General features: G+C 43.4%; 1 protein-coding gene across 2 annotated transcripts in view; it reads right to left on the bottom strand.

Annotated features, from left to right (window-relative positions):
• Positions 1–6,400: 6,400 nt before the first annotated feature.
• LOC129097898 (RNA binding protein fox-1 homolog 3-like) overlaps positions 6,401–27,699 on the bottom strand; it is a 33,189-nt gene continuing 11,890 nt past the window's right edge. For both annotated transcript variants that reach the window (XM_054606794.1, XM_054606793.1), the window contains 9 exons: positions 25,561–25,614; positions 22,549–22,641; positions 21,717–21,777; positions 21,577–21,630; positions 16,125–16,257; positions 14,356–14,395; positions 11,968–12,026; positions 8,749–8,827; positions 6,401–6,445 (listed from right to left, as the gene is read on the bottom strand). In XM_054606794.1, coding sequence (XP_054462769.1) covers positions 6,401–6,445; positions 8,749–8,827; positions 11,968–12,026; positions 14,356–14,395; positions 16,125–16,257; positions 21,577–21,630; positions 21,717–21,777; positions 22,549–22,641; positions 25,561–25,614 — 618 coding nt within the window. The remainder of the gene's footprint in view (positions 6,446–8,748; positions 8,828–11,967; positions 12,027–14,355; positions 14,396–16,124; positions 16,258–21,576; positions 21,631–21,716; positions 21,778–22,548; positions 22,642–25,560; positions 25,615–27,699) is intronic.

Genomic DNA, 27,699 nt, shown 5'->3' with positions numbered 1-27,699 from the left:
GCTCAACGGGGCTTCTGACAAAGAAATAAATAAAGAAACGAAAAGAAGACGAGGCTTTAATTTGGAAACTCCTTTGTAGTTCATTACTCCCCCTCCCTCCTCCGGATCCAAAGAGACAAACAAGTCCATCTCACGGAGGAGCTGGCCTTAACCCCTCCCCTATCTATCCTATACCTCAGAATTACCTAGAGCTCGCTTGGGGACCGCCATACCAAAATATCCGCATGCAGTCTTATAGCCCAGCGGGGAGGGAGCACAATAGCTCCAGAGCTACATATAGTCCTCCCTGACAGGCAGCCCAGAACGGGAAGAGCTGCAGAGACAAATATATTAATCACCCGCGGAAGTAAAGGATTCAGGAGAGGCTTATAGTTCAGGTAATAGAGCCGGGCTGGGAGTTAAAACAAAGTCTTTCTTTAGGCATTAAAACTGGAGCCCATTAAAGGGTTGGTTCAGCCAGATTGCAAAAAGGTGCATTTGTGTATACTTAGACCAGGATATATCAAGCCATGCAAATGGTTTTAGGTTTCTAAAATAATTAAATTTCATTTCCATGGGAAACACGGTGTCAAACGGCGGTATCGTGGTTCGACACCGTGTTTTCCCAAGTGATTTTGTGGTTTTGTTACACATTAAACCTAACTTCATTACGGATTATCTAAACCTAACTAAGTGGTTTTGTTGCCTAAACCTAACTTTCATTTTGCAACGTAACTTCAAACTGCCATGACTGGTGTTGGTTGATCTTACCCAATAAGGTGCATTCACAAACAAAAATAAAACCCCAAATCAGATTATGATGGAAAACCCGTACAACAATAGCATCAACGAACATCCATGTGTGAAGGCAGACATAATGATCTTATAACTGCTTTATTCTGACACTCAAAACAATCAGAGATTACTTTTATGTCACATATCGACAACGAAAATAATTCATGAATGAAGGAAAAAAAAAGTCATAATAGTATACTTTACCTCTGAAATTAATGCAAAAAGAAAATTTACTTTACACCTTTCAGACAATATATTCTCATTATAGAAATTACATACAATTCAAGAACAAGTTCAGCTGAATTGAAAATACACAGATAACCCCACTTCATATAGGAATACATATAAAACAGTTACTCAGAAGATTGCGATATAGTGTGTGTATATACATTTAAATGTATTTACAAAGAACGGTAACTTTTTTTGCTTGGTTCTCTTTTGTACAAATCTTTTTCGTGGACTAATAAATGCACCTGCCAGCTTATCAGAGCTTAATGAATACTTGTATTAAATATAAACGATGGATAACGAGTACTTTCTGCTGATATGTAAACGTATCTCATAACTACTATTAATAAGTACGAACAAATGTCTGGGTCAAATAGAGGTCGGGTTGCATATTAAGCTGGTTATGGAATACAACGAAAGCAAACTAACCCCCAAAAATATCAAAGTGTTTTTAATAAACTCACATTTAAAATTACTTTTGACCTACTCTAAGCAGAACGAAAACAGATCAGACCTCTACAATATGATATTTACATGTTTCATCTTTGACATTTAAGCCTTGATAAGCTGACTCTGAAACAGTTAGACAATGCTTATTTTGACTTTTTCTGTAAACTGTGGACAAACCCGTGCAGACTGATTCCAGATGACAAAACTCAAAGTGTCCCTGTAATAACATGGCAGTAGAAAGATGTGTCGGCCTGTAATGGATCCTAGCACTGTGATATTTGTATATAATAACACATTTTTCTCCATTTCCTTTTGTTTTTTAATGTTTCTGTTTTACATTGAGCCGTTGACCTACAGGTCTTTTTTTTTTTACATCAGGAAGTACAATAGAAACAACAGATGTTTGTTGTTTTTGAGAATAATTTTGGGATCCGTGAGGAGGGGAGAAATACTGCTGGATCTGTGAGTCCCGAGCAGATCAGATTATATATATATATATATATATATATATATATATACTAATACCTTGATATACAGTGTAACAAAATAACTATAAAGGATCCATGATAAAGTCCAGTGGAAGAGCATGAATCATAACTCATTTGTAATATAAAGTTGGAATCATTTCACAAGGAAACATTTCAAAGATCCAAATCTTGTTTTGATGCAGTAATATATTTCTTTTTGGCACATAATTAAGTATTTTGTACAGTGAATTAATCTACAAATGATTTTGTGTGGAGATACAAGGATATACATTTGTGTATTTTGTCTCTTTAACACTGAGGGATCTGTGGCATCTTTAAAAAATACATAAGATAAGATACATTCATAATTTAACTTTGCTGCAAAAGTATTAGACTATTAGGATCAGAGTATTATTACTTTGCATTTCAGGAATAAATTCCAAATGTCAAGAATAAAGTCGGAATTTCAGTGTATATGCTAAAGCTAGTAGTTTTTATAAAAGTTTGATATTTATGTTGACATTTTGTGTTAATTCTCATGAAAAAAAACATCATTCTTTTATTCATCTTCTTAATTGCGATGAGCGCAACTCAGTTATTAATATTAGTTTTTATACCAATAGATATGTAAGAACTAATATGTGCTTCATGACTACATTTATTATCTACACTGTACATTTTCTGTGTATTGATTCATCAGGTAATTGATGCTGAGATTGTAGTTGTGTAGAAGTTGCATTCGATTGCATTAAGTTGCTTTAAGTGTTTACGGCTCATCCAGATTCTGGATAAACATTTGTACATAAGGTTTACATTTCTTTTGATTAAAAACAATGTTATCTGTACGACAACTTCAACATTAAGTTAAAGTAAATAATCCTGCTACAAACATTTTGGAGGTCAGAGTTGAGTTATGAGTGATGTTATTACAGGGACGTCGAGGGGAGTCATGTAAAATAAGTCACTGTTCTCTAACTACAGTATGTTAGCAAACTCTCAGTTATCTGTCTCACCGACACACAAACACATACACACATTTTAATGCATATATATATATATATATATATATATATATATATACACACACACACACACACACACATTCAGATCAGAAAGCACAATCTATTTCATTCCAGTGTAGCTTTCTAATAGTGGTTACTAACACCCACACATGAACTCTGCTGCAGAGTTCTTACAAGAAACTCCTACAATTGCACAAACCATTTCTACTGTTTGAAAATGGTTAAAAATAATATTCAAAGTTTGTTTCAACTCTATACTAGACTATAAAAAAGCCCAAACGGTGGCGTACATACTAGCATATAAAAGGAAGAACGATGTTTATTTACCCACATAAAGATTTCCTTTGACTCATGAGATTATGGTTTAATATTTTTTTTTTTTTTTGATATACAACATTACTCTATATCATTTTAACATCTCGACTAAACATAACTAGCTGTATATGATATTTTTTATAAATGTGTTACATCTGGTAAAGTTTTGAAAAAGCTGAAAACAAATAAAGTGCAACAAACTGTTTGTTTTTTTTACTTTTGAGACCACAAACATATAAATTAAATACTATTGGCAATAGCTTTGAGTTGTATTTCAATAGCTGCACTGAAATCTTGACAGCTAACAGCTACACAGAGATTTTCTTGTTAATCCACCTCACGTAGCACAAAGTTGTAATAGAAGCCAATGCAACGACTGTATGTCGACTAAGAGGCGAGCACTGCTGCACTCTACACACATTTACATCACGTCTCCTGGGTGCTTTATATAATATCTCACTGTACTTGTGTGTGTATGCAGTGTAAAACTAGTTATACAGTATATGTCTACATATATATAATACAGTAGCTTTAATAAAGACAACAGTACAGTCTTATTTTATATCTCTGCTTAAACTAAAAAAGCGTCTCTCGTAGAAAGCCGTGTTGCAAAGAGGAGAAACCTGCTGGTTGTGTTAGAAATGAAACTATTTACCACCTGCTGAGGAGTGACTAGCACTGTATTGTAGTTTGTGAGTATCAGTTAGCTTATCCTGAGGTTAAAAACATTTTGTGCAATGCTTCAAAGAAAAGAGACCAGGTGACTGGCAGCAGCACCTTCTGTCTGGTTCACCCCACGTCAGTGCTGTGTCATGACTGTGTGTGTGTGTGTGTGTGTGTGTGTGTGTGTGTGTGTGTGTGTGTGTGTGTGTGTGTGTGAGTGTGGAAACTGTTATGTGATACAGTTTATCTGCCGCTGTGTGTCAGTGAGGATGATGCAACCTGCGTTTTCTGCAAATTAAGTTCATATGCAACTATTCAAGCGATTCGATTTTGGGAGAAACACTGTAATTAAATGATTAGATTACCTATTTATTGTGAAATAAGAAAAAACAGCCCCTAAACAAGAGATTTAAATGAATGATATGTTAAAATAGGAATGCACCGATCAGATAACTGGATAAGGTATGCGATTCTAAGTTTATGTCTGATAACACGTTTGCGTATTACGTCATGAGTCAGCAGTTTGCCTGTAGACCGCATGGCTGAGGGAGATAACAACAAACATCAATCAATTACTGTCAATTGCTTGAAATGTATTTCAAGTTCTACGGCTAATTGCTATATCTTCAAAGCAAATGTTTGATGGCAGTAACACTGCAAAATATAACTCAAACAATTTAATCCAGCACCGAATTGCGCGTGCCTCATTTATTATCTTAATAATAAATAACAATTCAGTAAATTTATACCTATGTATTTTTAATTTACATTTTAGTTTAAGAAGTTAAGAAAGCAATGTTTAAGTCAAGCCTGATGTTGATTTTACACTTAAAAAAATGATCCCAGTCTCTTCCACACAGTGAGGTAAACAACATATTAATTAAACACTGGTATCGGTACTTGTTATCGGCCAATATCCAAAGACCATTTGTCGGTATCGGGACTGAAAAACTTGGATCGGGTCATCCCTATAATACAACAGAGAAAAGTTGGAACCAGTTATGTTTTGGCATTTTCCATAATGTTAATTTTCTCCTTAATGTTAATTGCACTAATCTGATACTATATTGTCTTGGAGTAAATCCTACGTTGAAGCTACAGTCAGTTCTGAGATTGTAGTTTATCGTGATGTTTCATCAGACTGCATTATATTGTATCACAATTCTGCTCTATGTTAATATGTAATTTGTTTACTGAATTATTTCAAACGGCTTCATTTATCACAATATAGCTACAAAATGCACCATAGAACTGAGTTGACATATTACTTGGAACAGAAAAAAAAACAGAAAATGATTAAAAAAAAAGTGAAAACATTCATTACTAACTTTTATAAATTAAACTGTAACTTCGAAAAAGTGCACTTAAACAATTTAGAAATGAAATTGAGTTGACTTAAGAGACCACTTAAATAAGACTTATGGGATTTCTGGAGGAGCCTTACAAAGTTTTTCACAAATCTATGGAAGGCCTGTGTTAAAAAGTCGGTTAAAAGTTAAAAAAATATCACTTTCAACTTCAGGCAGGAGAAGCGATGCAAACCCAGGCTGGTGGGAAAGCCAAACGCCCATCCATGACATTTAGTTGTGTTTAAATGAAACACCTCATGACTTTGTCCCTAAACGTGACCCAGCCGGCGTTACATTTCCCCCTAAAAACGTGACCGCCAACGCAGAATAGTTGCATATAAACGTCTGGTTCATAATTTGCAGGAGACCGGACCAAAGTGTGAGCATTGTGAGTCCAAAACAAAATCCTGACCTTTGTGACCCGCTTCACTCTGCATGCTGTCATACCACAAAGTACAGCTTGTAAGTGCACAACAGTAGGACACTCCAACGTTTAAAGAAAAAACAAAAGCAATCGGAGCAGTGCCGTCTTTGAACTAAGAATCACCAAAGGCATGTAAGTCAGCGTGTGGCTGAGCTTTTTATGTCAGGAAAGGAATTGGAACGGATCAGTGATCAGCGTCGACCTGATCCCACCTGGTGATGCTTCCTGTTTGTCGTGTATGAATAACAAAAACAAATGCCCCGGTACATTCTTAGTCAGATGACGGCGGCCTGCATACACACACCTCTGAGCATGCATCATGCGTGCTGCAGTAGGCTCACATTGGTTATGGTGACACAGCACCCATATACAGCAGTCAAAGATAATGCATAATGTGCATAAAACTTTCCAAAAGGAAAAAACCAAAAGCACAAAATGAATACAAAACAAGAGCAGACCAATGATGACATCAAATAGGTTGTTGTAGAAATATCAGCTTGAGAGGGTGTTGGGGGAGGGGCTCAGCGTGGGGACCTGGAAGCTTTTAGTTAGATTTAGCTCTTCACCAAGGACCGGGCGTTTGCTTGTTTTGTGTTTGTCTTTTCTTTTCTTTTTTTTTTAAAGATAGTTTTTTTTATTTGTCTGGTTGGGGGGTGGGTGGGGGGGGTGGGGTAATGTCTCTGTCTTTTCTCGCTTTCTTTCTTTCTTTTAGTAGGGAGTGAAGCGACTGTACCCTCCTCTGTATAGGCTAGCCTGCAACATCAAAGATGAAAAAGTACCAATCAGTATTCAGGTGACAGCTTTAGTCGCTTTCTCTTTTCTCCACAAATTTCCTTCCTTTTTCCATGCAAGTCATTCATATCGGAATCACGGTTTCCATATGGGAATGATCACGAAGGGGGGAGGGTTTGATATGTTTAAGCCAATAATTGGAGTGTGTGTTAGGAACAGGGTCATCGGGAGTTAAGCTGGATTGGTGGACGAGGAGCTTAATTGGGGCAGTCGATAAAAAATAATTTATATCATCGTAGCATAGCAAAAAAAAAAAAAAAAAAAGGCTTACGTTTTTCCTCTAATTCATTACATTAAGAAATTAATAAAATTATATTGTGCTTTTATTTTTTTTACTCGAAGAAAAAACGTTCCCTTTTGAGGCTGTAACAATATCAGAGATTGAACCAGAGCAGCATAAGTTCAGAGAGGTTTAATCACGGCTCCTTTTCAAGTCTAGTGGAGGTGTCTTCAGCCTTCTGGTGGGGCGAACCACCACAGGATATTAGCCCTTAGATTTAGCACCATGCTCCAGATATCTAGGGCAGACACACACATAAAGCATGCAAGTGGGCCTATGCATGCACACCTGCACATGCATGCACACACACACACACACACACACACACACACACACACACACACACACACACACACACACACACACACACACACACACACACACACACACACACGCACACACAGTCTCTCCTCTCATCTTTCTGGGGCTCTGCTGCAATTAAGAATTCAGACAAACTCCAAAGGCTACTGAATGTCTTCAAAGGCTAATTTCGCCTAATTTCGGGGAGCCCTCTTGGTTGTACGAAAACTTTCATCCATACGAGACGCTTCAGCGCGCTGGAAATGAGTAAAGAGAATTTCCAACCTCAACCTCAGAGGAACTAATTATTGTATAGCTTTAAAATGCAAAAAAATGACTCCTCTCTGCTGGAGAAGCATTAATGAAATATGAGAGAATTAGAAACCAAACTGGTCTTTTCTCTGCAGCCTAGAGTTTATTCCGACGTTGGCCTCTGCACCACCCGTCTCCCAGTAGCCCCGTCATTTGTTCAACACCCCCCCAACCCCCTCGAGTCTGGGTCAGCTCCCTGAGCTCCCAACACACACAACATTAGCTCTGATATTTTTAGGGGCCAAATCCAGTCTTTCATTGAGAGGACGATCAAAGTGTCAGAGAAATGGAAGGAAATTTAGAGGAAAAAAGAAGAAAGAATAAAAAACATTCAAGCACATTTTTTTTTTTTTAATTAAGTAAATGAAGAGGAAAAAAAAACAAATGTCTTAATTAATGAAAGCTTTTAGCTAGCAGCTGCACCGGGGAACTGTTCGCCTGTTTTTTTTTTATGTTATTGAAAAATCGCATGCATGCCGGAATGATAAATTTGAGTCATTTCTCAAGCTGAGAGCACGCCTCCGATCGAGCTAGTGGGCATTAGGGGAGGGCGAGACAGCTCCCTCCCTCCGCCTCGCTCTCTCTCTCTCTCTTTTTAACGTCCCACGGAACACTGCTGCATGCGTTTGATGGTCCTTAATCTCTAGGTATTGGTCTGCGAGCCTGGTCCCGTCCCCTCATCATCGTGAAACAAAAACCAAAGAGAAACTCTCTCTGTTATAAAAAAAAAAAAAAAAGGTTGCTCTTTTATTTATCATCACTTTTCATCTTTGATGTTACAGTAGCTGCAAAAGCTAGCTAAAAACAGACATTAAAAATTCAACCTCATCCCTTCAAGTTTGGTTTGGCTGAATGGGAAAAAACAAACAAAAGAGGTCCAACTCACTCTGTAGCGAGCTGAGCGATGTAGAATGAACAGAAAGCTTGGAAATGGCCTTGTTATGTTAAGATGCAAAGTTTATGTTGAATAAGAACACACAGCAGTAATCACTCATTCTCATTTCAGGAGGAACTCGTGTCAAATTAATATTGCAAGAGGTGACATAACATGAGTTTGTTGCACTAAACGTCCGAGCCAATTTTCCACATGCTGGGGTTTTCCAGTACCGCTCAGCTCCACTAGGGTGCGCCACATAGCATGACAAAAAACTAAATAAATGGATGAATAAATACATAAATAAAAACCAGCGACCGCTGCAGTCTCTGGTCTTTATTTTGGAGTGTGTGTGTGTGTGTGTGTGTGTGTGTGTGTGTGTGTGTGTGTGTGTGTGTGTGTGTGTGTGTGTGTGTGCACTAAGCTCGTGTCATGATGTTTCAGACAGGGTGCAGACAGAAGGCGGGGGCGGCGGCGGCGGCGTTCTCATAGACTTACCATAGTCCCCACACTGTATGTGGCGGCAGGGCCAATCGTGTGGTGGTAGGGGTCTGCTGTTGCATAGACTCTGCCATAGCTGCACAACAGGGGTGGGGGGTGGGGGGGGCACAGAGAACACAGTCATTGATCTATCATTGACGAGGGGGAGCGGAACATTTATGCATGCTTGTTTAATGCGCAACCCCTCAAGTCAACTCTTTCAAGTCTCTAACACGATCAATTCCATCCCTCCTCTGCCTCATGGGCTTCCTGCATTATACAAGGTGGTTCAAACAGGGGAGTTCAAAGGTCGGAGAATTATACTTGTCTTCTCATTGTCATCTTGATTGGGTGGATGGAATAGGTAATGAGCGGAGAGAGAGAGAGAGAGAGAGAGAGAGCGACACAGAGGAGCAAACAGGGTTGGTGCTGGAGGGCCTGGTCTCTCACCCTCTTCTTGTTTACCCAGAATGCACACTGGGCTCACGCCCCTGTCTTTTCATTGTTGCTGGTTCGGAACTAATCCTTCCAATTTCCTTCTGAGACAGGACAAGATGTGTCTGCCTCATTTATTTATTTATTCGACTTCACATATTCCTCTATTTACTTCCCCTTTTTTATTTTTTTTTTCTTCCCCCTTCAATGCTCGCTTGCAAATGAGGGTCTGCACGGAGCAGATAAGGCACACCCAGCCAAGGACTGAGGGCACCAACTCAACCAGGAATAAAAAAAAAAGAAAAGTGGAGAGAGGAGGAAATTCTCCTAAAGGAGACAACAAGACATACAGCGTTCAACGCCTTTTTTTTTTTTCTCTCGCATGAGCTACATTGAGTAATCTGAATACGGCTCGGTCCGTTTTCAGTCCGGCAGCACCCCCAAGGTCAGCGGGCGGGACGTGAAATCACAACGGCTGCCTCGGCTCCTTGGGGAGGAGGGCCGGTGCCATGAGATGTTCATGGGGGGGGGGAGTCTCCCTGGTCCTCTTATCTTCAGTGAGCACCGAACCCCACAGGCCCTCTAAGGCTAATATATCTACCAAATGACTCTCACCAGAGTGGCACCGCTGACGACCAGCAGGTCAAACCACCCGGTACAAGGTCACGCAGCCTCGACAGAGCCGACTGGAAGCCGGCAGCGTCTCCACAATGTGACCGGCTCCTCACGTGGAGCCTCTTTGATGCATCACACTCTCTGGTATGAACTCTGTCGAGTTACTTAAAGGGCTTTGCTAATGCAGCCTGTGAGCACTGTAGGCTTTTCAGATAATAAATGTTTCATATTTTGCAGCGGGTTTCACACACGCCTCTCCCACAATCCCGGTGACCTCTCCTTATGATTGTCTGACTGCTCGGCGGTTAAGTCCGATAAGGTATTGCTGCAACGATACCGACAAACCCCTATTGATCCAGTGGGCACGAGCGCTTATTCAAGAGGAAACAAACAGACAAAGCAAAACAAACAACTTGGGCGCGAATTACATTAAATCTCGGGGAAAAGTATAGGCAAGAGAAACAGGAATTAAATCACTCGGAGAGGGAGAGAAGAGAAGAAAAAAAAAGAAGAAGAAGCCGCTGTCCAATTTCTGCTCTCGCCGAGCACGGCTGCTCATAATTCGAGCCGCGGCGAGGCCTGATAAATCTTACATTATCGATATGATCTTCAGGCTCTCAGGCAGGGGTGTACGTTATCACAAGTGACATGCTCAATCCTTCCCAGATTAGATTCCCAAACCAGCCCACATCCCCGGCTGACAACGGCTTTCAGGGGCCCCGAAATGAATCAGCGCCGCCTCCTCAGACGGAGCACACCTGAACCAGAGTGACATCGCTCAGAAGTGATAGAGTTCCCGCCGGTCCATCTCTCTCCCTCTCTCTCTCTCTCTCTGTCTCCCTTCCACAGACCTGAGGCCATTCATAAATACCGCAGTGATATACCCACTCTCCCATCACAAGCAGAGAGTCACGACATATATCACTGCTTTTCTCATCCAGTCCAACAAGGTTAGTTTTTTTTTTTTTTTTTGAAGTGTGTGTCTGTTCTTTTAGCTCCGAGCTAAAAAGGAATATGGCCGTTTGCCTAATAGATAAGATAACTGGTGAGGAAGAAAAACTCATGAAACCTAAAATAACCTAAATAGAATATTGTACAATGCTGGCGAAGCAGTTCACATTCATCACATACGTTCTCCATCTACGATTAGCCCGTAGATGTGTAGCTTTTTCTGTAATTGCTTAAAACAAAAAGCCGCCCTTTGCTCCTTCAACATTGCTAGACATCATTCTCTGCAACGCTGTCTCTTGCAGAATTACATTCCCACACAATTTAACTGCACTCTCAGTTACGTTTAGAGGGAAACATATTTCCTCCCGGATTACGGCCGCAGATTTTAACAGTTTGAAACATGTGATTAACTTTATAAATTGCAAAGAAGCAAAACAAAATGCACTTTCGGCAACAAAACTACTTGATTAGGTTTATTAAAAAACATCAGGGTTTGGCTTTAAGTGACTATAAACCAGAAAAACGCAACCTAACAACTTATGTCTAGGCAAGAAAACTACTCAATTCACACTGAACACGAACAGCAGCCTCCTGGGTAAAATCCTTGTGTTTTTTTACTCATCCTCCATTTCCCACAGACTCAAACTTATTTGCGTTTTACGTCAAAAAGCAAACATAAAACACTACATTTTCCCTCGTAACATAATTCACAATGCATTCTGGTTGTATAGGAACGTGTGATGTTTACTGCATCCCAGCACTTATTTTGTGATGAAGTGTGTTTCTCGGTGGATTCCGTTTCCTTCAATCTTCCTCATCTATTTCTACTTCAACCTGCAATTTCCTCTATTTGACAGCCTGCGGGATCAACGTGTTGCTTTGAATCGAAGTTCCCATTAACAACTTGTCGAGACGTGTTTACTGTAAACTCCACGTGTGTTATATTTATTCAGCATTATATTCTGTTTCTTCTGCCTACTGCTGACAAAATCTGCGATGGATTGCAAAATAAACAAAATTTGTAACCAAAAATATGAATAAAAGATGCTCGTACATTAATCTAATCAGGTATTTCAGGGTGGACTTTGCCTTTAACACCACCGTAGTTACATAATGATTCATATATTGATTTCTGATGCCATATAATTAATAACATCTTAGTCTGCAAACACTTTAAACATTCAGTAGTCCTTGTGCAACATAATGAGGAAGAAGCTGGATGAGAGGGACGCTCACCTGTCACTGTAAGCAGCGGTGGTAGTCGGCTGGGCAAATCTGTATGCTGCATAGCCTCCCTGTAAAGAAATAGCACAGTGTTAATCAATGATTAAGCTCAGAAAGGTTAGATCTCAGAGACACATGGACACAACAATACGCACATATGGAGCTTTAAATGGCCTTAATAGGTAAATGTCACAGTGTTTTGCTCATCTGCCCACATTCCCCTCCTGCAGGGTCCCTTCCAGACACCAGAGGGCGCTGTTTGATGTATGGTGTGATCGGTGGCAACAGGGGGATGAATGATGCTCCCAGAAGCAGCTTATTTGGGGGGGTTTGCGAGCCCATTGTCACACTACAGGCTCATCAGAACGTGAGGGCCACGTGAGCCAACTTCCCCTAAATTCAGCCCCATTTCTTTTAGATTGCGGATCCTCTGCTGCTACATTATTGAAGAGACCCTTTTTCCCCTTTACACGACCCCACTGGCTCGCAAATGAAGTAAGAAGGCGGAAGACGGCCGGACCGTTGGGGAGCCAGGACCGCCGTATTCATTTGCCAGAGTGGGGAAGGAATTAAAGACCTCATTGTGGAGTGCCGCTATTACTCTCTTTGAAAAATGAAGCTGTTCTCCCACTGTTTTTCTATTAGTGCCAGTGGAGTGTGTGCCCATTTGGGCCCATACCGTGGATAGGTGGCTTTTAATAATGCATGTTTTCATTCATTTTTAAACTCAAGGGGGGGAGAGAGACGTCCGACGGAGAGTGGTGCAGAGAGGCGGTGGCGGGGTCGGCTGCAGATGCACATGAAATCAGGTCAGGGGCCACAGCTATTGAGAATCCCCCGATTCCCCTCAAGGTTCCTCCCACGGAGGCGGGAAGTCACAGCACTTGAGGCGGATGACTTCCTGTGGGACGGCGGTGCCTCGGGACTGCGCTGATTACAGCAACAGCCCGAAGAAACACGGACCGATAAATCACTCTCCCACATTGTCAAATCCTGCACACAAACAGTGCGGCACATTTGTTATTTTGGCGTGCCAACTGTGTGTTTGTGCATTCATGTATGCATGCGCTTGTTTGTATAAGCACATGCAATGCATGTATAGTATATTTATACGTGTATGCATCCAGTTTCCCTTTTTTTCTGCTACTGTATGAACAGGTTATTATTATTATGTTGTTTTTAAAGAAGCTTGGACACATACGCCGGCTGGTTTTGACAGCGAGGCAGTGTCCACTGAATGATTGTGGAGGACACTGAGGGCTGAGGGACGGCTTCCTCGTGGTCACTCGAGACCTTCACGCACACTCATCCAGTCTGAAGCAGTGCAGCGGCCACTGCCAAGACTAATGGCAGTAAAGCACTAGGGGGTCGGCGTGACGGGTTCAGTGATGGAGCGACCTGGCCGGGCCCCGGTCAAGGGACACCAGGGGTGCAGGACGTAGCTGGAGGTGGCTGAACGTGTGTGAGCAATATCTCTCAGAGCACAGCCCGGGTCTGGTCTACGGCGGTGGATGTCGCTTCAATAAAAAACCAGTGAAATACAGTCCTATCATGGGGGCTGGTGTGTAAGTCATATATCACTGGGGTTCGGCATTTTCGCTCCCAGACTCTGGTCGTCAGGGTGAAAGTGAGAGGCAACTGTCATTGCTGCTGCGCCGCGCTGTCATCTCGCCATCTCAGCAGAGAAGAAGAATGAAAAAATCAGCAGAATCAAAGGGACAAATTAAATCCCCCCCCTCCCGCCCTTCCTGCAAACGTTTGGACTTATGTCAAAGTGGGGCAGCGTGGTAATTTCGGCATTATCTCCACGGCGTCCATGCTTTTCTCTGTCAAGGGCGCCGTGCAGCAGGGCCAGCTCCTGATATGACCCTGCCTGCACGGACAGCTCCAGAGGGACGGCTAATCCCTTTATCTGCTGCCGCTCGTCTTATCTCCCACATGGCGATGGCTGGGAGGAACCGGCTCCGCTCGGGCCGGCACAGACCCCCTCCTGGGGCAGGCGGGGATATCCCGGCCAAACCCCTCTGAGTGTACACAGACACAAAACAGAGGAGAGGAGGAGGAAGGCAGAAGACAGAAGACAGCCCAGACAAATCTAAAGTAAGAAATGACCTAACTTGACACGGGACATTGAGCCCGGGTCTGCCTCTTTGCCAAAGTCTGAGATCATAGGAAGAGAGAACAGAGAGAGGAGGGAGGAGCTGAGGGGGTTTTAAATTTTGTTGTTGGGTTTCTTGGCACAGCAGACAGAGGCCTAATCGACGCCGGCTTGGCAGCGAGGGGCTGGGAGAACGCCGGGGGCTGAGGAGATCACGTTTTTGTCTCCGGGGCTGGGCTTTTTTCTCTGCTTTACTTCTGTTTCATCTAAGCAGGCGAGAGGAAAAAGCCAACTGTACTCACATAGATCTCTGCGCCATAGAAGCCATCTTGGTACACCACCCTGTGAAAGAAGAGAAGAGGAAAGCGGCGTTAGGTGATTTGGTGTACGTGCTGAATCTGAGCCCTTGACGCTCTTCCTATTTGGCCCATTTGAGGGTCTAGCGGGGTCAGCTCTTAGCAGCTTCAGTGTACTGTACCACAAATAATGAATGACACATTAGAGCGAAAAGTGCAACCATTTCACATCCCCGTCCAATTTTCTGCTCTGGTAAAAATTGTTTGTTTTTCCAGTTGCTGCGATGCGTCAGGAGGGCTGGAGGTGGTGGGGGAGGACAAAAGAAGGCAGCGATGGGAGCTCCATCACATGACTCCGCTATATAAATCAACCAGGCTGCCGTCAGTTGCAACGGGGCCTCGGAGTGGGAGGGAGGAGGGAGAAGGGGACGTGGGATTTCCAGTCCCCGGCTTCAGCAGCGAGTCTCTCCGCAGTAAGACGGATCCCGATCTAATCACAGATAGACAGCTATACCGGGCCCTCGCTCGGCCTCCGTCAGACCTCTCCCACGGCCACACAGACCACTGCTGATAAGAGGGGAGCGTGAGGCAGGGCTGCACAAAGCCGGGAGATCAGCATAGACCCTGGTCACAGTCCAGTGAGATCTGCCCAGTAATACGCTATCTCAGCTCTCTACAGCTCTCCCTGTGGCTTTGTTAGTTCCTCCTTTGTCAATAGACAATGCAGGAATATAGGAGTTAGAGCGTGTACATGCCTCGATACCAACAATGATTTAACCCCCCAGGAGGGAGAATAACAAAGTAAATGGATAGAATGACTGATAACCAGTATTATTATTTCTAACAAACAGTGTTGATGTGTTGATTATAAATGACAATGTGCGTTCTAATATAATACAAAACTAGGAGAAAATAATATACAGCATTAGGACTATTATCACATAGATGTCTCCTCTTTGAATTGAGAAACTAAGAATAGCACCACCACAACTGTGCACAAACTTAATTGGTCTTCCTCTAAGTCCCGCCCTTCACACGCAGACTGGCCAATCAAAAGCGTAGCATCGCTACCACGGTCCAACTCTTATCCGGGTCTGCTTCGTAGACTCTTAAGCTAACGTTACTTGATTTTTTAAGGCTAGTTTACTGGTTTTGGAGCTTGTCATGGTAAAACGTTGTGTACCAGTGATACTTGTTACCTGAAGAGCTTGGAAGGAGATATACATTTCTAAAACGTTACGTATCTACGTAAAAACCTTTGGCGCTAACATTAGCAGAGCATACCGTTAGCACCTCTATGCTAGGCTAGCTACTGAAGGCATACTGAATGTCTGCAGATGCTTCTTCTGCTTTTTAATGACTAACAGTGAATAAAGACCAACACATCTTTACAGGAACTGTGTTGTTCCTTTATTTCATTGTCTTCTGTCTCGATCTCCAGGTGACATGTTGGTTCACTTTTACACTGTGATCCGTAGCTTTAGCTTCTATCTTTATCTTTTTAACCTGTTTTCATCCTGGATACATCCTTCAAACACATGTTGTAGTGACAGAATGGGCTTCATAGTAGGGGGGCTTAGCAAAGGGTCAATTGGAGCGTGAAAATGTTGTATTCAGTCACACACACTCACACACACACACACACACACACACACACACACACACACACACACACACACACACACACACACACACACACACACTCATACTACAGCATGGACACAGGCACTGTCTGAAGCGCTCACTGTTGTTTAGGTTAGAGATTCAGTACTCACGCTCCGTAAGCTGGGATGGGTGGTGGTGGTGGAGCCGTGCGGAACGTGTTGTACACAGCCCGCCCCCGACCTCGCAAGTGGGCACCCCTATAGGCCACCGTAGCGCCTGTGGCAGGGTAGGGAAACCCTGTTACTATGGAAAAGGAAAAACACACAAGAGAAGAGAAAATGACTTTCAGAGAACATCCTCCACTTGGCATTGCTTACCTTATGACAGAATGCATTAGAGAGAGACGTGTGGCACTGCTTTCCCTATGACAGAATGCATTATGGGGAAGACAAGGAAACAATAGATTTAATCTTTTCTAGGAGCGCCTCATCGAGCACTCTCCCCTTTCCCAGCTCGCTGCTTTGTGCCGTACTCAGCAAGGATCCACATTTGCTGTACGCATCCTTTCCCGATGCCTGGCGAGGGGCAGCCTTGAAGCATAGGCAGGTAATGGATGCAATACCACTAGTTTCGCACCACGGCTTTCGCATAGTTTAGACACAATGGGCTAGCAGCGAGGAGGAGAACAGTGGGAGGGTGGACGGGGGGAGAGGTAGAGGGCGTTTCTAGGTGTTGGCTACACTCAAATGGCAGGTGAACGTTGTTGAACAACCTGACTAGATGTTCCCAACTTCCCCCCCCCCCCAAGGGAAAACGCAGCAGATGGGCCGGACAGCCAAGGCCCAAACCTCAGCATGACCCCCATCTCCAAACCCATCTGGGACCATCTTTAGCCAATCACACAGCTACATGTGTCCTCTGCTGGCGGCTACCGGGAGAATGAGTAAGGGAGGGCTGCGCTGAAAAGGCTTCAGGGCGGGTGTAGCAAGGGTTAGGTGTGATGGTGCGGGGAAATGTCCGCGGTCACAGATTAGAGGACAGGCGTTGTGATCCTCAGCACTCTACTTAACCTTCAATCAGTCCAGTGGCCGTCTGATTACGAGCTGTGGAGGTGCATACAAACACACAGGTCTCCAGACGTGATTAAGTTGGCCTCCTCTTTTGCAGCAATCGAAAAATTCCCTCACACTCCCCCTCCGCCCTCCCGTTCCTTCAGTTCTTCACCCTCCCTCCCCCCCCAAATGCCTAGTCCATCACAACACAGTCATTCCCGTTATCCGTCATCCCCCCGGCAACGCCCCCTCATCACCCTCCCCTCACCTTATTATTCTTTATTCATTTCCATGACATGTTTTGGCAGAATTCATCACAGACTCATTCGGTTTCTTTATCCAGAGATCACTCTGCGATGGGGAGCTCCTGGGTCCTGGGTAACACAGGTTAATAACATGTATCCGATGTGTTTTAGATGAACCCGCTGTCACAAAGGAGACAGAAGGCAGCCCCTCGCGATCCCAGATAAACTAGGCCGCAATGAAAATCCACGGCAGCTCGTATATAATCGGTGGCGTATAGGTTTTTGCCGGGGGACCGACGGCCTCGGCGTCACAGTGCCGGTGTGCAGCATTAACCCCGCAGGTGGACGAGGCCAGTGAACACCCTAATGAACGATGCACACCCGAGCCCCACTGCCTCAATAAAGCTGACAGGGAGACAGATTAGTGGTGCTTTTAAAAACACAGAGAGCCAGGTTTAATGTCTTCTGCCATTAACATCACGCTCCATTAGTGGGTCCGCACACATATTCAAACTCTCTGCGTCTCATTTGGCCAGGTAACGCCCACGTAGCACCCCCCTCCCCCTAAAAAACACCCACCACAGAGGTGCGTGGCACTTTGTTTGCTGCCGACGTACCAATGGACTGAATGGACTCGCAGGGTGCCCCCTTCCCCCCAAGTGATTTATAATGCTGACCTTGACATTTAAATTAGTCTCCTTTTTTTTGGAGCAGTGGACATCTGAGTGCAGTTGCTAAAGGGCAAAAACAATCCTCTTTGATAGTTTCCGAGGGTTTGCTTTCCCCCCCTCCTCTTGTTAACAAATCGGTACTATTCCTAGGCCGCAGAGAGTCCGATTGCCTCTCTCTTTCCTTTTTTGGGAAATTTGTATGCAATATGCATGCAGTGATGTATGTGAATGTAAACTTATAATGAGTTGGCGATAGGCTACACTGCTTCAATAATAACCCATAAATCAAAGGCACTGTCACACCTTGGTAAGCCTGTGAAAAGCAACAACAGCTACGGTGTATGAGAGCACAAACCTGGTCTAGCCACCAAAGTCAAACACCTTTTCCGGGAGGGGGGGGGGTGGGGGACTGGAGAAAATATGAGTTATGCGCTGGAGGGCGGCGGGGTCACGCTGCACCTCATATGTCATATGTGTCAACTTGAGAGAAGCTCAATACCTGCAGAGCCAGTTGGACCTGAGGTAATCCAGCTCTGTGCCAATGATGGGGTCATAACCGGCTCCCATAAAGAAAGATCTGATTTTCCACAAGGTTGATCTCTCTAATACTTCCTGCTCAAATACATCGGGCAGTGAGCACTTAATCCACGCACTAGGGACCAAAAACAGCTTAATCTAATCAAGAGTCTGGAGCTTAATTATCCCCCTAACGTACACTCCAACAATGAAAGGATCTGTCTACATACATTAAGATGGCAATTAGCCTTTCTTTTCTGTCATTTATACAGCTGCAAGCTTTTCACGAGTGCTCAAGAAAAACTCCACCTTTGCAGCAGAAAATATGAACCGGTGAATGAAAAGCTACTCATCGCCTGTCTCCTTAGGAATTAGCTGCAGAGGAGAGTCTCTCTCTGTTAGCCCGAGGGGTCTGGCCACATGAGGGGGTTTCTAAGTGGCAGCTGTCCATGGTGCTGAAAACTTCCAACACCAGGAATAATCCAGAAAAGTTTGCCAATTATTGTAAAATGAACAGTGGAAATAATTCATTGCGTCCAGATCTGCCTTTCCATGTTTATTTAATTAATTTTTTTTAATAAAAATGTCCCATGTTTTGAACTGCTTTGTTATCATAAATGTAAAAAAAAAAGAAAATGAATGCAAATTTAAAAATGATCATACAGATCCACATCCGTGCTTGTAAACATACAAAGATAAATTTGTTCCATATGTAGATACCCATATACAACTGACTAATATGCATATTTAAATAAATATGAGCACAATTAAAATGTATGTGCATACACAGAAGAGTACACACTGTTCCTGTACACACTCACGTTTGTAAAGCAGCCACACACCCACTCACTGTATACATAATTATAACCTGTACAAACAGACACGTGTACAAGAGCCATTAAGGTAATAAATTGGATCAGGACAGAGCCAGTCAGGTGGCCATTGTTATATATGGATAGACCTATATATATATATATATATATATATATATATATATATATAAAATATATATACACACGAGGCCAGAGCCTGGGGTTTGCTCTACAAAAAGTTTTCATGTAAACCAGATCAGCGCGGAGTAAAAGAGGACAAAGGTGAGCACGGATACTGGATGCCTACCAGCTGCCACACGGCGTGATTTGTGCCACTGCCATGTTTTATTGCCAATCCCTCCATTTGACTTGGAGCCCGATCACCTTGCTCCTTTTCCCTGTACCACGACCCCCCCATCACCCATCCTCCCAGTTGCAAGCTTCTGGACGTGAGGTGGCAACAGATAACTTGGACTCTTGGTTTCCACCGTCTACATGTACCCCACCAACTACTCCCCCCCCTTCCTCCATCAGTAGGAGGAGCCAATCTACCCTGGAAGAGGTTAAGAGCGAGGAGCCGGCATGAGGCTCTCATCCGTCATTCTCCTGAATGGGTTTTGAGGACAATAAACCTGTAGCGCCAGGACGAATGGAGACGAAGTGTGCTGTCACCGAGCCAGGATTTATGGCTCCCAATTTCACTGATCTCCCGCACAGAAATGAGGACTGATAAACAGTGATTAATCGCCTTTATATCCCATTTTACTCCCACCAAAAGTATATTAACTGTAGCTATGATGATTTTGGAATCCGTGCTGAATTTCACAAAACTGACTCTTGTGGTATTTTGTTTCTTTGGGAGGGTGAAACATCATTGGCGTTTTTCTTTGGGTTTTTTTCAGAGCTAAAACTTCCTTTTTGCTGCTCATTAGGGCGGTTTTGTTTCAAAAATGTATCTCTTATTTATGTTTCTCATCTTCCCAGCTGGCAAGCATATGTTGTCGTTTAGGCTTGGCAAACTCCAGTGCCATGTCAAGACGACTTGAAAAATTAGCAGCCAATAAATCACCCAACCCCTCCTGCTTCCCCTGCCTGGAGTGGTGGACCACACTCCCTCTGATTTATGAGATGATTTGGGAAGTGTGTGTGCGTGAGTCTGTGTGAGTGCAAATGGAGAAAGTGTGGATGAAAGAGGGGCCATGTATTAGTGTCTGTGTTCTACATAGGTTATCTATTTCTGTATGCTGGAATGCTTTGGTCTGAATGTGAAAAACAGGGCAGGGGATAGTGTTGTGTGTGCATATAGGTCAGTGAAGTGATTGTTTATGTAAGTTAAGACTTACCTAATGTCCACATTTTTAATGAAGTGAAAATTCCACCTGACCATGGCATAATGTACATGTTTGAACACGTGCATGCACCTTCAGAGGGATGGTGTGTATGTTTATGCGAGTGTATAATTACCAGGGGGAAGATGTCGAAACGGAGAGAGCGTTGTGGGGGAGGAGGTTGGGTGGGAGGCAGGGGAGGAGGCATGGAGGGGGCGAGGGGTTGGGGATGAAATAAAAATGATAGATGACTGCTTTCTGTCATGGACAGTTATTTAGAGGTTCGCCGTAAAGCTGTCCGGGGAATGAACAGATTTTAGTCTAATGAGCAGAAAGGAAAGCCGTTAAAGTGGCGCGATGTGCTCAGCACTTCTTCCAAATGAAATAGTACCATTTCCCCCTCATTAAAATGCAAAGGGTTCATATAACATACAGCAATAAAGCTGGCATGTCGAGGCAGAGGGAGAGATAGGGAAAACCCCACTGAGCTCATCTCATTCCTCCATTACGGAGACCAGAAGGAATAGCGGCCTTCGACAGGGTAGGTGCCAACAATATCGCTCACTCAATCTCCCTTATTCGGTTAGCTCTGTAAAAGTCAATCTGGCGCACTTGGCAAATCCATCCACAGCAGCAGCCTCCACAATCTGATAACAGTTGCAGGGGCGCTTGCTCTTGAAATCATTTTTTTTCTTCAGCTTTACAGTTGCACACGGAGCAAACAATGGCTCTGGCTCCCCCTCAGCCACTCAGAGAGGCTTGGATCATCCACTGCTTATCTGGGCCGCTCTCAGATTCACTTTGATTTTGAGGGGAATTTCATGTTCAGTAGGTTCAGGATGAGCCCGATTGTAGAAATTCAGGGGTCAGATTGGGATTGGCTGTGTCTGATAGTGGCCCCAGGTACGGTGCAGTGCAAGTGGAGGAAGGTAGAGAGGAAAAGGAAAAAAAAGAAAAAACACTCAAAATTCAAAGTGCCGAAGCTGGAGGTCTCTTACCGGCATAGAGTTCAGGACCATAGACAGCTCCCACCACTGGATTCAGCTTCCAGCCTGGTGAACAAAAAAGAAATCTCAACTGACAACGAGAACTAAATGTTATTATTTGAAGGTTTTTATGAACATGTTGAAGCCCTTACCATTCGTGTAAGGGTTGGCCACTTTTTTGTTCGTCATCACTCGTGCTGTTGCATTATTCACCTGTTCAAAGCCACAAAAACACGCAGCGTGTTAACAGGCGACCTCCACATTTAATATCCAAACATCCAGGATGGGCCAAAAAAGCAAGCAGCAACCCGAGACAAATTCATAACAGAACAGACAAATAAAGAAATGATTATGTAAATGCATGTAGCACTTTGGTGTGATTGAGTTTGGTTCAACCTTCCATGAATTTATTCATCATTTCAATGTACAGATTATTAAATTACTGGATATAAGGGGGGGGACATGCACCAATAACCCACAGGTATGAATAATAAAAATAAAAAAACATCCTCCAAATTCAGTAATTGGACGAATAAACAAATGGATTCCAAAAGAAAAACGCAGGCAGTGCTTTGATTGTCTTCTATTGACCTGATGAGAATGATGGGAGCGGGGGGGCTCGTCGTAAACAAGAGCAGAATTAGAGCAGGCAACACTAAACGATGGTGACAGCGGAATGCAGGTCGTCTCAGATTTGACAGCAAACCCAGAGGATGATGGCATGCACTCATTCTGCATTGTCAGGTAATGATGGACAACTGGCGTGTCCGGGTTGACATGTATGGATCCCCGTGTTCTACTGAGAGCGAGTTATACGCACCATTATGCATGCATGCATCCAGGCACACACACATTCAGGGATGCAGAAATCCACACACACACACACTGCAGCCACATGCTAATGCATGGGTTCAAAGGTAAGTTGAGGAAGGCAGCAGGCAGGAAGTAGAAAAAGATGGGTAAATGGGGAAAAATGAAAAGCACCTCTATTTTGCGTCCCTCTACGATTGTACCGTTTAGTTTCTCCCGTGCACGATCAGCATCTGTGCTTGTTTCAAAAGTTACAAACCCAAAGCCCTGAGAGCACCACGTTAGCCAGCGGTAGAGGAAAAAGGAGAAGGGAATAACACACACACAAACACACACACACATTCACACACACATTCACAAAGAGAGGGGAAAAGAAAGGGGAAGGGAGGAGAGAGAGAAAGAGGTGAGAAGACAGGAGCAGCAGCGGCGGCAGAGTCGAGTTGTAAGCAGCCAGATTAATTAGAGGCAGTTAGTGAGGCGTCAGGAAACAGCAAACAGAGAGATCCGAGGAGGAGAGGATAACGGTGACATGACCTCGCACAACAACACCAACAAACCTGCCTGCTTTACCCAATTAAACAGCAGCGCACCGGTGCCATGGGTGAATGTCAGGGAGCCGCGGATGCAAAACACTGTGTTAGCTGCCATAATAGTCGTATAATTATCTACACAACGTCAGCAGCGAGGCCGCTCAAATGGCCTCGGCTTCCCTTTGAAGACGCGGCCAACGGGAGGAGGTGAATCCGCTGAGGAGAAACTTGAACTCTTGACTATTTCTAATTCACTGCTCTAATAAGTGGGACATTTTCTTTCTTCTATGGAGGCAAAATCACGCCGGCTCATTGATGCAAAAGAGTGAATGGTGTCACCGCACAAATACCAATCCTCTGTGATGAACAAGAGCAGGCTTATTGACTTTAATATGACTAAAATATACCCAACCTCTCATTTCCATCTCCCTCCCCCAACTCTCTGACTCCCCCGCTCCCCAGGGGGGGTTTGTCACTTCCTTGAGTTATGTGGACTGGGATACTGGACCTGAGCTCTTATAGCGAGAGCATAAAGATATGCTGGCCAAACAAGTCCCATTCCTTTGCTTTCTATATATACTTATAGAGGTATATGGGCAGGGGGAGAGGGAGCGTGGCCGACGCTGCCTGATAATTGCTTGAGGATGTAATACATGTGAGAGATGGCGAGCGGTGTGATCTCATATGCATACACAGGATCTCCGGGGCTGCTATTCCTAGCATAAATAACACGGGACCTGTCCTTGGGGAGAGAGAGATAAAGAAATAAATTCAAAAAAGGAATTGAGGGCAAAATTAATCCTTTGGACATTCACCCGACTGTGGTTACCCCCCCTCTATCTTTTTTATATATATATATATATATATATATATATATATATATATATATATATATTTTTTTTTTTTTTATCATGCACAAATAATTAGCTTACAAGAGGGGAGAGTGGAGCCACCATTTTTCAAAGGAGACCAACATATTGAATGCAAATTGCCAAAGCTTCATAGAAAATAGATTGTTTATTAATGGCCTGGTAGGTTCATTATATAGCACACAGGGCGCGGGAGAGAGAGAGAGAGAGAGAGAGAGAGAGAGGCATCATGGGTAATGGCTTTGTAGGGCACAAACAATAAATGCTTGTTACGGCGGAGGAGGCAGGTTTATCCGGTGCTCAATCTTGTCTGGCAGAGGAGGCTGAGTGCGGTGGCGTTGCCGGTTCCAGAGCTCCCTGCATGCCTTTATACGAGCCCAAACTACTCCCAGGTATGAATGGGAATCAATAGTATTCATGCCTCAACACCCAGCCAGGGACCCTGTCTCCTTTATGAATGGGAAGCTGTGGAGCTTAGTACACTCTATTAAATGAACAGCTGGATGAGTAGCACTCGGGCTGTTCACGCCACCGCGGGCCTCACCTGTCCATGGTAGGTGGTTAGGAGACTGATACTGCAGTAACGCTGCAGCGAGGTGGCTATTTTTTTTCATGGTGGCTTGTTGGAGTTCAGATTAGCTTTTGGTATACATGCATACATGATCAAAGCGTTTCAATGCTCTTAAAATACAGTTTAAAGAAGTCAAATTACATTTAATATGTTAAGATTTTCTGTACAGCTGACCTCTTTGAAAACAGGGTTGTCTATATATTCTATATTCTTCTTTATGTCAACAAATCCCATGAAAAGACCAAAAGTATTTATGTGTTATATGGTATTCCTCCATTATTGCCACAAAGCTATTATTATATACATACACATCAATGCACCTTCACAAACCCACTGTAGTTTATTTTGACAAACACCATCCTGTAGATTGAAATGTGGATCGATCCGCAGCTGGAAATAGTCCCCAACAACAACAACATTATTTATTCCTGTTAAAAGAACGTTAACTTAAAGCTACAGTTCCCGGCTGTTTAATGAAAATACTGAGGCCTTATTAAAAAAAAGAAAAAAAACTGAGACTAAATTTGAATAGGAACCAATGGACCTCATGCTGAGAGCCACAGTCGGAAAGTCAGAAAGTGCTAAGAAAGCGCTAACACATTAGTGCTTTTGGTCTTTTCATGGCCTTGTCCTTTAACTGGCTGCTTTAGAACAAAAAAAAAAGTAATTCGCTCGGATGTGAGCATTAATTCAATGTGTAAAAGCTTCCATACAGCTAACACATGATATCCTGTTTGTCCAGAGCCCGAAATGCGAGGCAAAGCTAGGATTAGACTTCAAATTTCTTTCAGCTAAACTACATTAATTTGCAAAAACACCCTGAGAGAACGTTATTCTCATCCCGAGTTATAGTTAAAACAAAAAACCTGAATAATGTAGGACCAACACCGAGGCTTCAAACACCCTCCCTAAACAAGCAGTTTCAATTCCATAAGCTTCAGGACCTGCAGCCTGCTGGTGGATTAAGTGAATTGTGAAACAGCTCAATAATGAATTGATTGACAGGGCTAATGATTCACAACTTGGGTTAGAGCTGCAACAACAAAAACAACAGGGAGGGAGGGAGGAAGAGAAGGAGAGGCATGGTGGATGCAGCTCTCCAGGACCAGGCTTAGGGACCACTACTCTCAGCCAATGTACACACTACACTAATGCCATCATTAGGAAACAGAAGAAGTACATGGTAATGAAGCAGCTGGTGTTCTAGTTCACTTACCTTGGATCCTCGCTCATTAAAGATAATCTCCACATCTAAAATCTTTCCAAATTGCTGCAGAGAGAAAAAGAAAAAGAGAAGAGAGGTGCAGAGATGGAGTTAGAAAGCCTCACTGGCTGTGAATTCATGAGGAGGACGACTAGAGAAAAGAAAAACCATTAAGGAAATATGGAAATGTTACTTTTGTGAGGAAATGGTGGTCAATTTGCATTTGTTAGCTCGGCAAACAGTTCTTGAAGCTGGCTGGCAATACTTAAAAATAAATAAAAAAGTAAGACAAGTCGTAGATGCTGCTTTAATGCGTTTCTCTATTTCTATCAATGCTTTATGAAATGAGATCACAGAGTCTGTAGAAATACCCCGTCTTTGATTACACATTTCTCATGTTTGTTTGCTCGCTTGTTTTAACACAAACAATAAAAAGATGATATTTTGAAGTTGTCTTGAGACGTGGAACCCTCTCTCCACCTCCGCGATCACCTGGGGAAAACTCACTTCCTGGAGTCCTCCTGACTTGTGGAGAGTTCGGCGGATCGGTTGTGGATACACCTCTCTATCCTTTTATATGCCTCTCCTTTATTCTCTCCTCCTCTCTTTGTTTGTGTGCTCTCACAGTCAACAGGACCTAAGGGCCGGTCCCCGGGGGTTAACACGCTCCAGCCTTTTTCGATTTAAAAAGGGCCTGCCTTCGGATCATTAGAAAACAGAGGAATGAAAGTAAACTGTAAGTTCTTCTAATGAGTGGAGTGAGAGCGACTTTTAATTGCTGTCTACAATGGCCGTATTATTTCATTAAAAGTAATTACCCTGTCAAGCGGTCCGCGTCGCCTTCATTTCGACGCAACGGGGATGAAATGGGCCTTCCATGTGGTCGACGCTCAATGGGAATGGATGGATCGTTTGACTGAGCCACTAATAGGGGTTAGGAGGAGCTGGCTATTATCTGGCTGAAGTAAGTGGAGTGGGCTTGAGGAGGTGAAGGGTGTATGGGTTAGCGGAAAAAGCACACTTGAAAGGGTTACGCGGTGGCCTAACCACAGCTGAGCTAAAGGGAAAACAAAGCGTGGTTATTTAAAAGCTCCTCTGTCTCCTATGCATCCGCTCTGGAAGGGACTCCATAGATCCCTTTAACACATCTGCCTCATATGGCGCTCAGCTCCATTGACTCGAATGGGAAAGCGTCAGGCATTTACATCCCAGCGTGATGCACCCTTTCTCCTCGCCTGAGATGACAATGCTTCCCCCACGCGATGTGCAGATGCTAATTGTTTTAACCGAGCGTAATGGGCTTGTGGCGTCGATTAATTAGTTTCAGAGGAAGTCGTCTTGGTGGATTTCCACATGGCGCTGGGGACTGTTCGCTGCTCACCAGTGATCTCATGCACTTCTGTCCCCGCCCACTCACTCACACGCACACACACAGACACACTGACACACACACACACACACACACACACACACAGAAACAGCTGCATCAGCAGCACCGATAAACAATAGCTTCAATGGGAGGAGTCTCTCTAGAGGGAGGACGGGGGGGCTGACGTCATCTAAGAGGCTGCAGCTATAGACGACTAAAACAATTCAAAATCAATACCAAAGACACAACAGAATCCTTTTTAAGCAACAGCGGTTGCATATTTTATCCCATATTTTTTATTTCTACATTACCGCTGACCATTTTGCAATTCATGCCGCTCCATTTTAAAACATTTGCATGTGTTTTTCTCTACCATTCCAGGCATCTGTTTCATTTCTGTTTCCATATGGCTTCCATTACATTATTGTTATTAAATAAATGCTGTGCACTTCAGATACATTACAGAGGAATAGAAATGTATGCAGAAACTGAATGGATGCCTGGAATGCATACATACATTGCCTGGAATGGATACATACAAATGTTACGCATTATTTGCCGTAAAGGAGACCAAACACACTGTTGCGGTCCTTTGATACTGCGTGGCCTTGTGTGCCTTCTTTTTTTTTTTTTTTTTTTTTCCTAAGTGAAATAACAAACACGCCGTAAGCCTCCTCGTGTGGAAGCAACAAATAATATCGAGGCCACTGCGCCTCCACCTTTGATTTGCTTGAACGTCTCTAAGCTCTTAAGAAACCTATAATTACGCTCCGGCAGCCCTG

The sequence above is a fragment of the Anoplopoma fimbria genome, chromosome 11, assembly GCF_027596085.1.
Source record: "Anoplopoma fimbria isolate UVic2021 breed Golden Eagle Sablefish chromosome 11, Afim_UVic_2022, whole genome shotgun sequence".
Taxonomy (NCBI): Eukaryota; Metazoa; Chordata; class Actinopteri; order Perciformes; family Anoplopomatidae; genus Anoplopoma; species Anoplopoma fimbria.
This window is presented reverse-complemented; position numbering and strand designations above follow the sequence as displayed.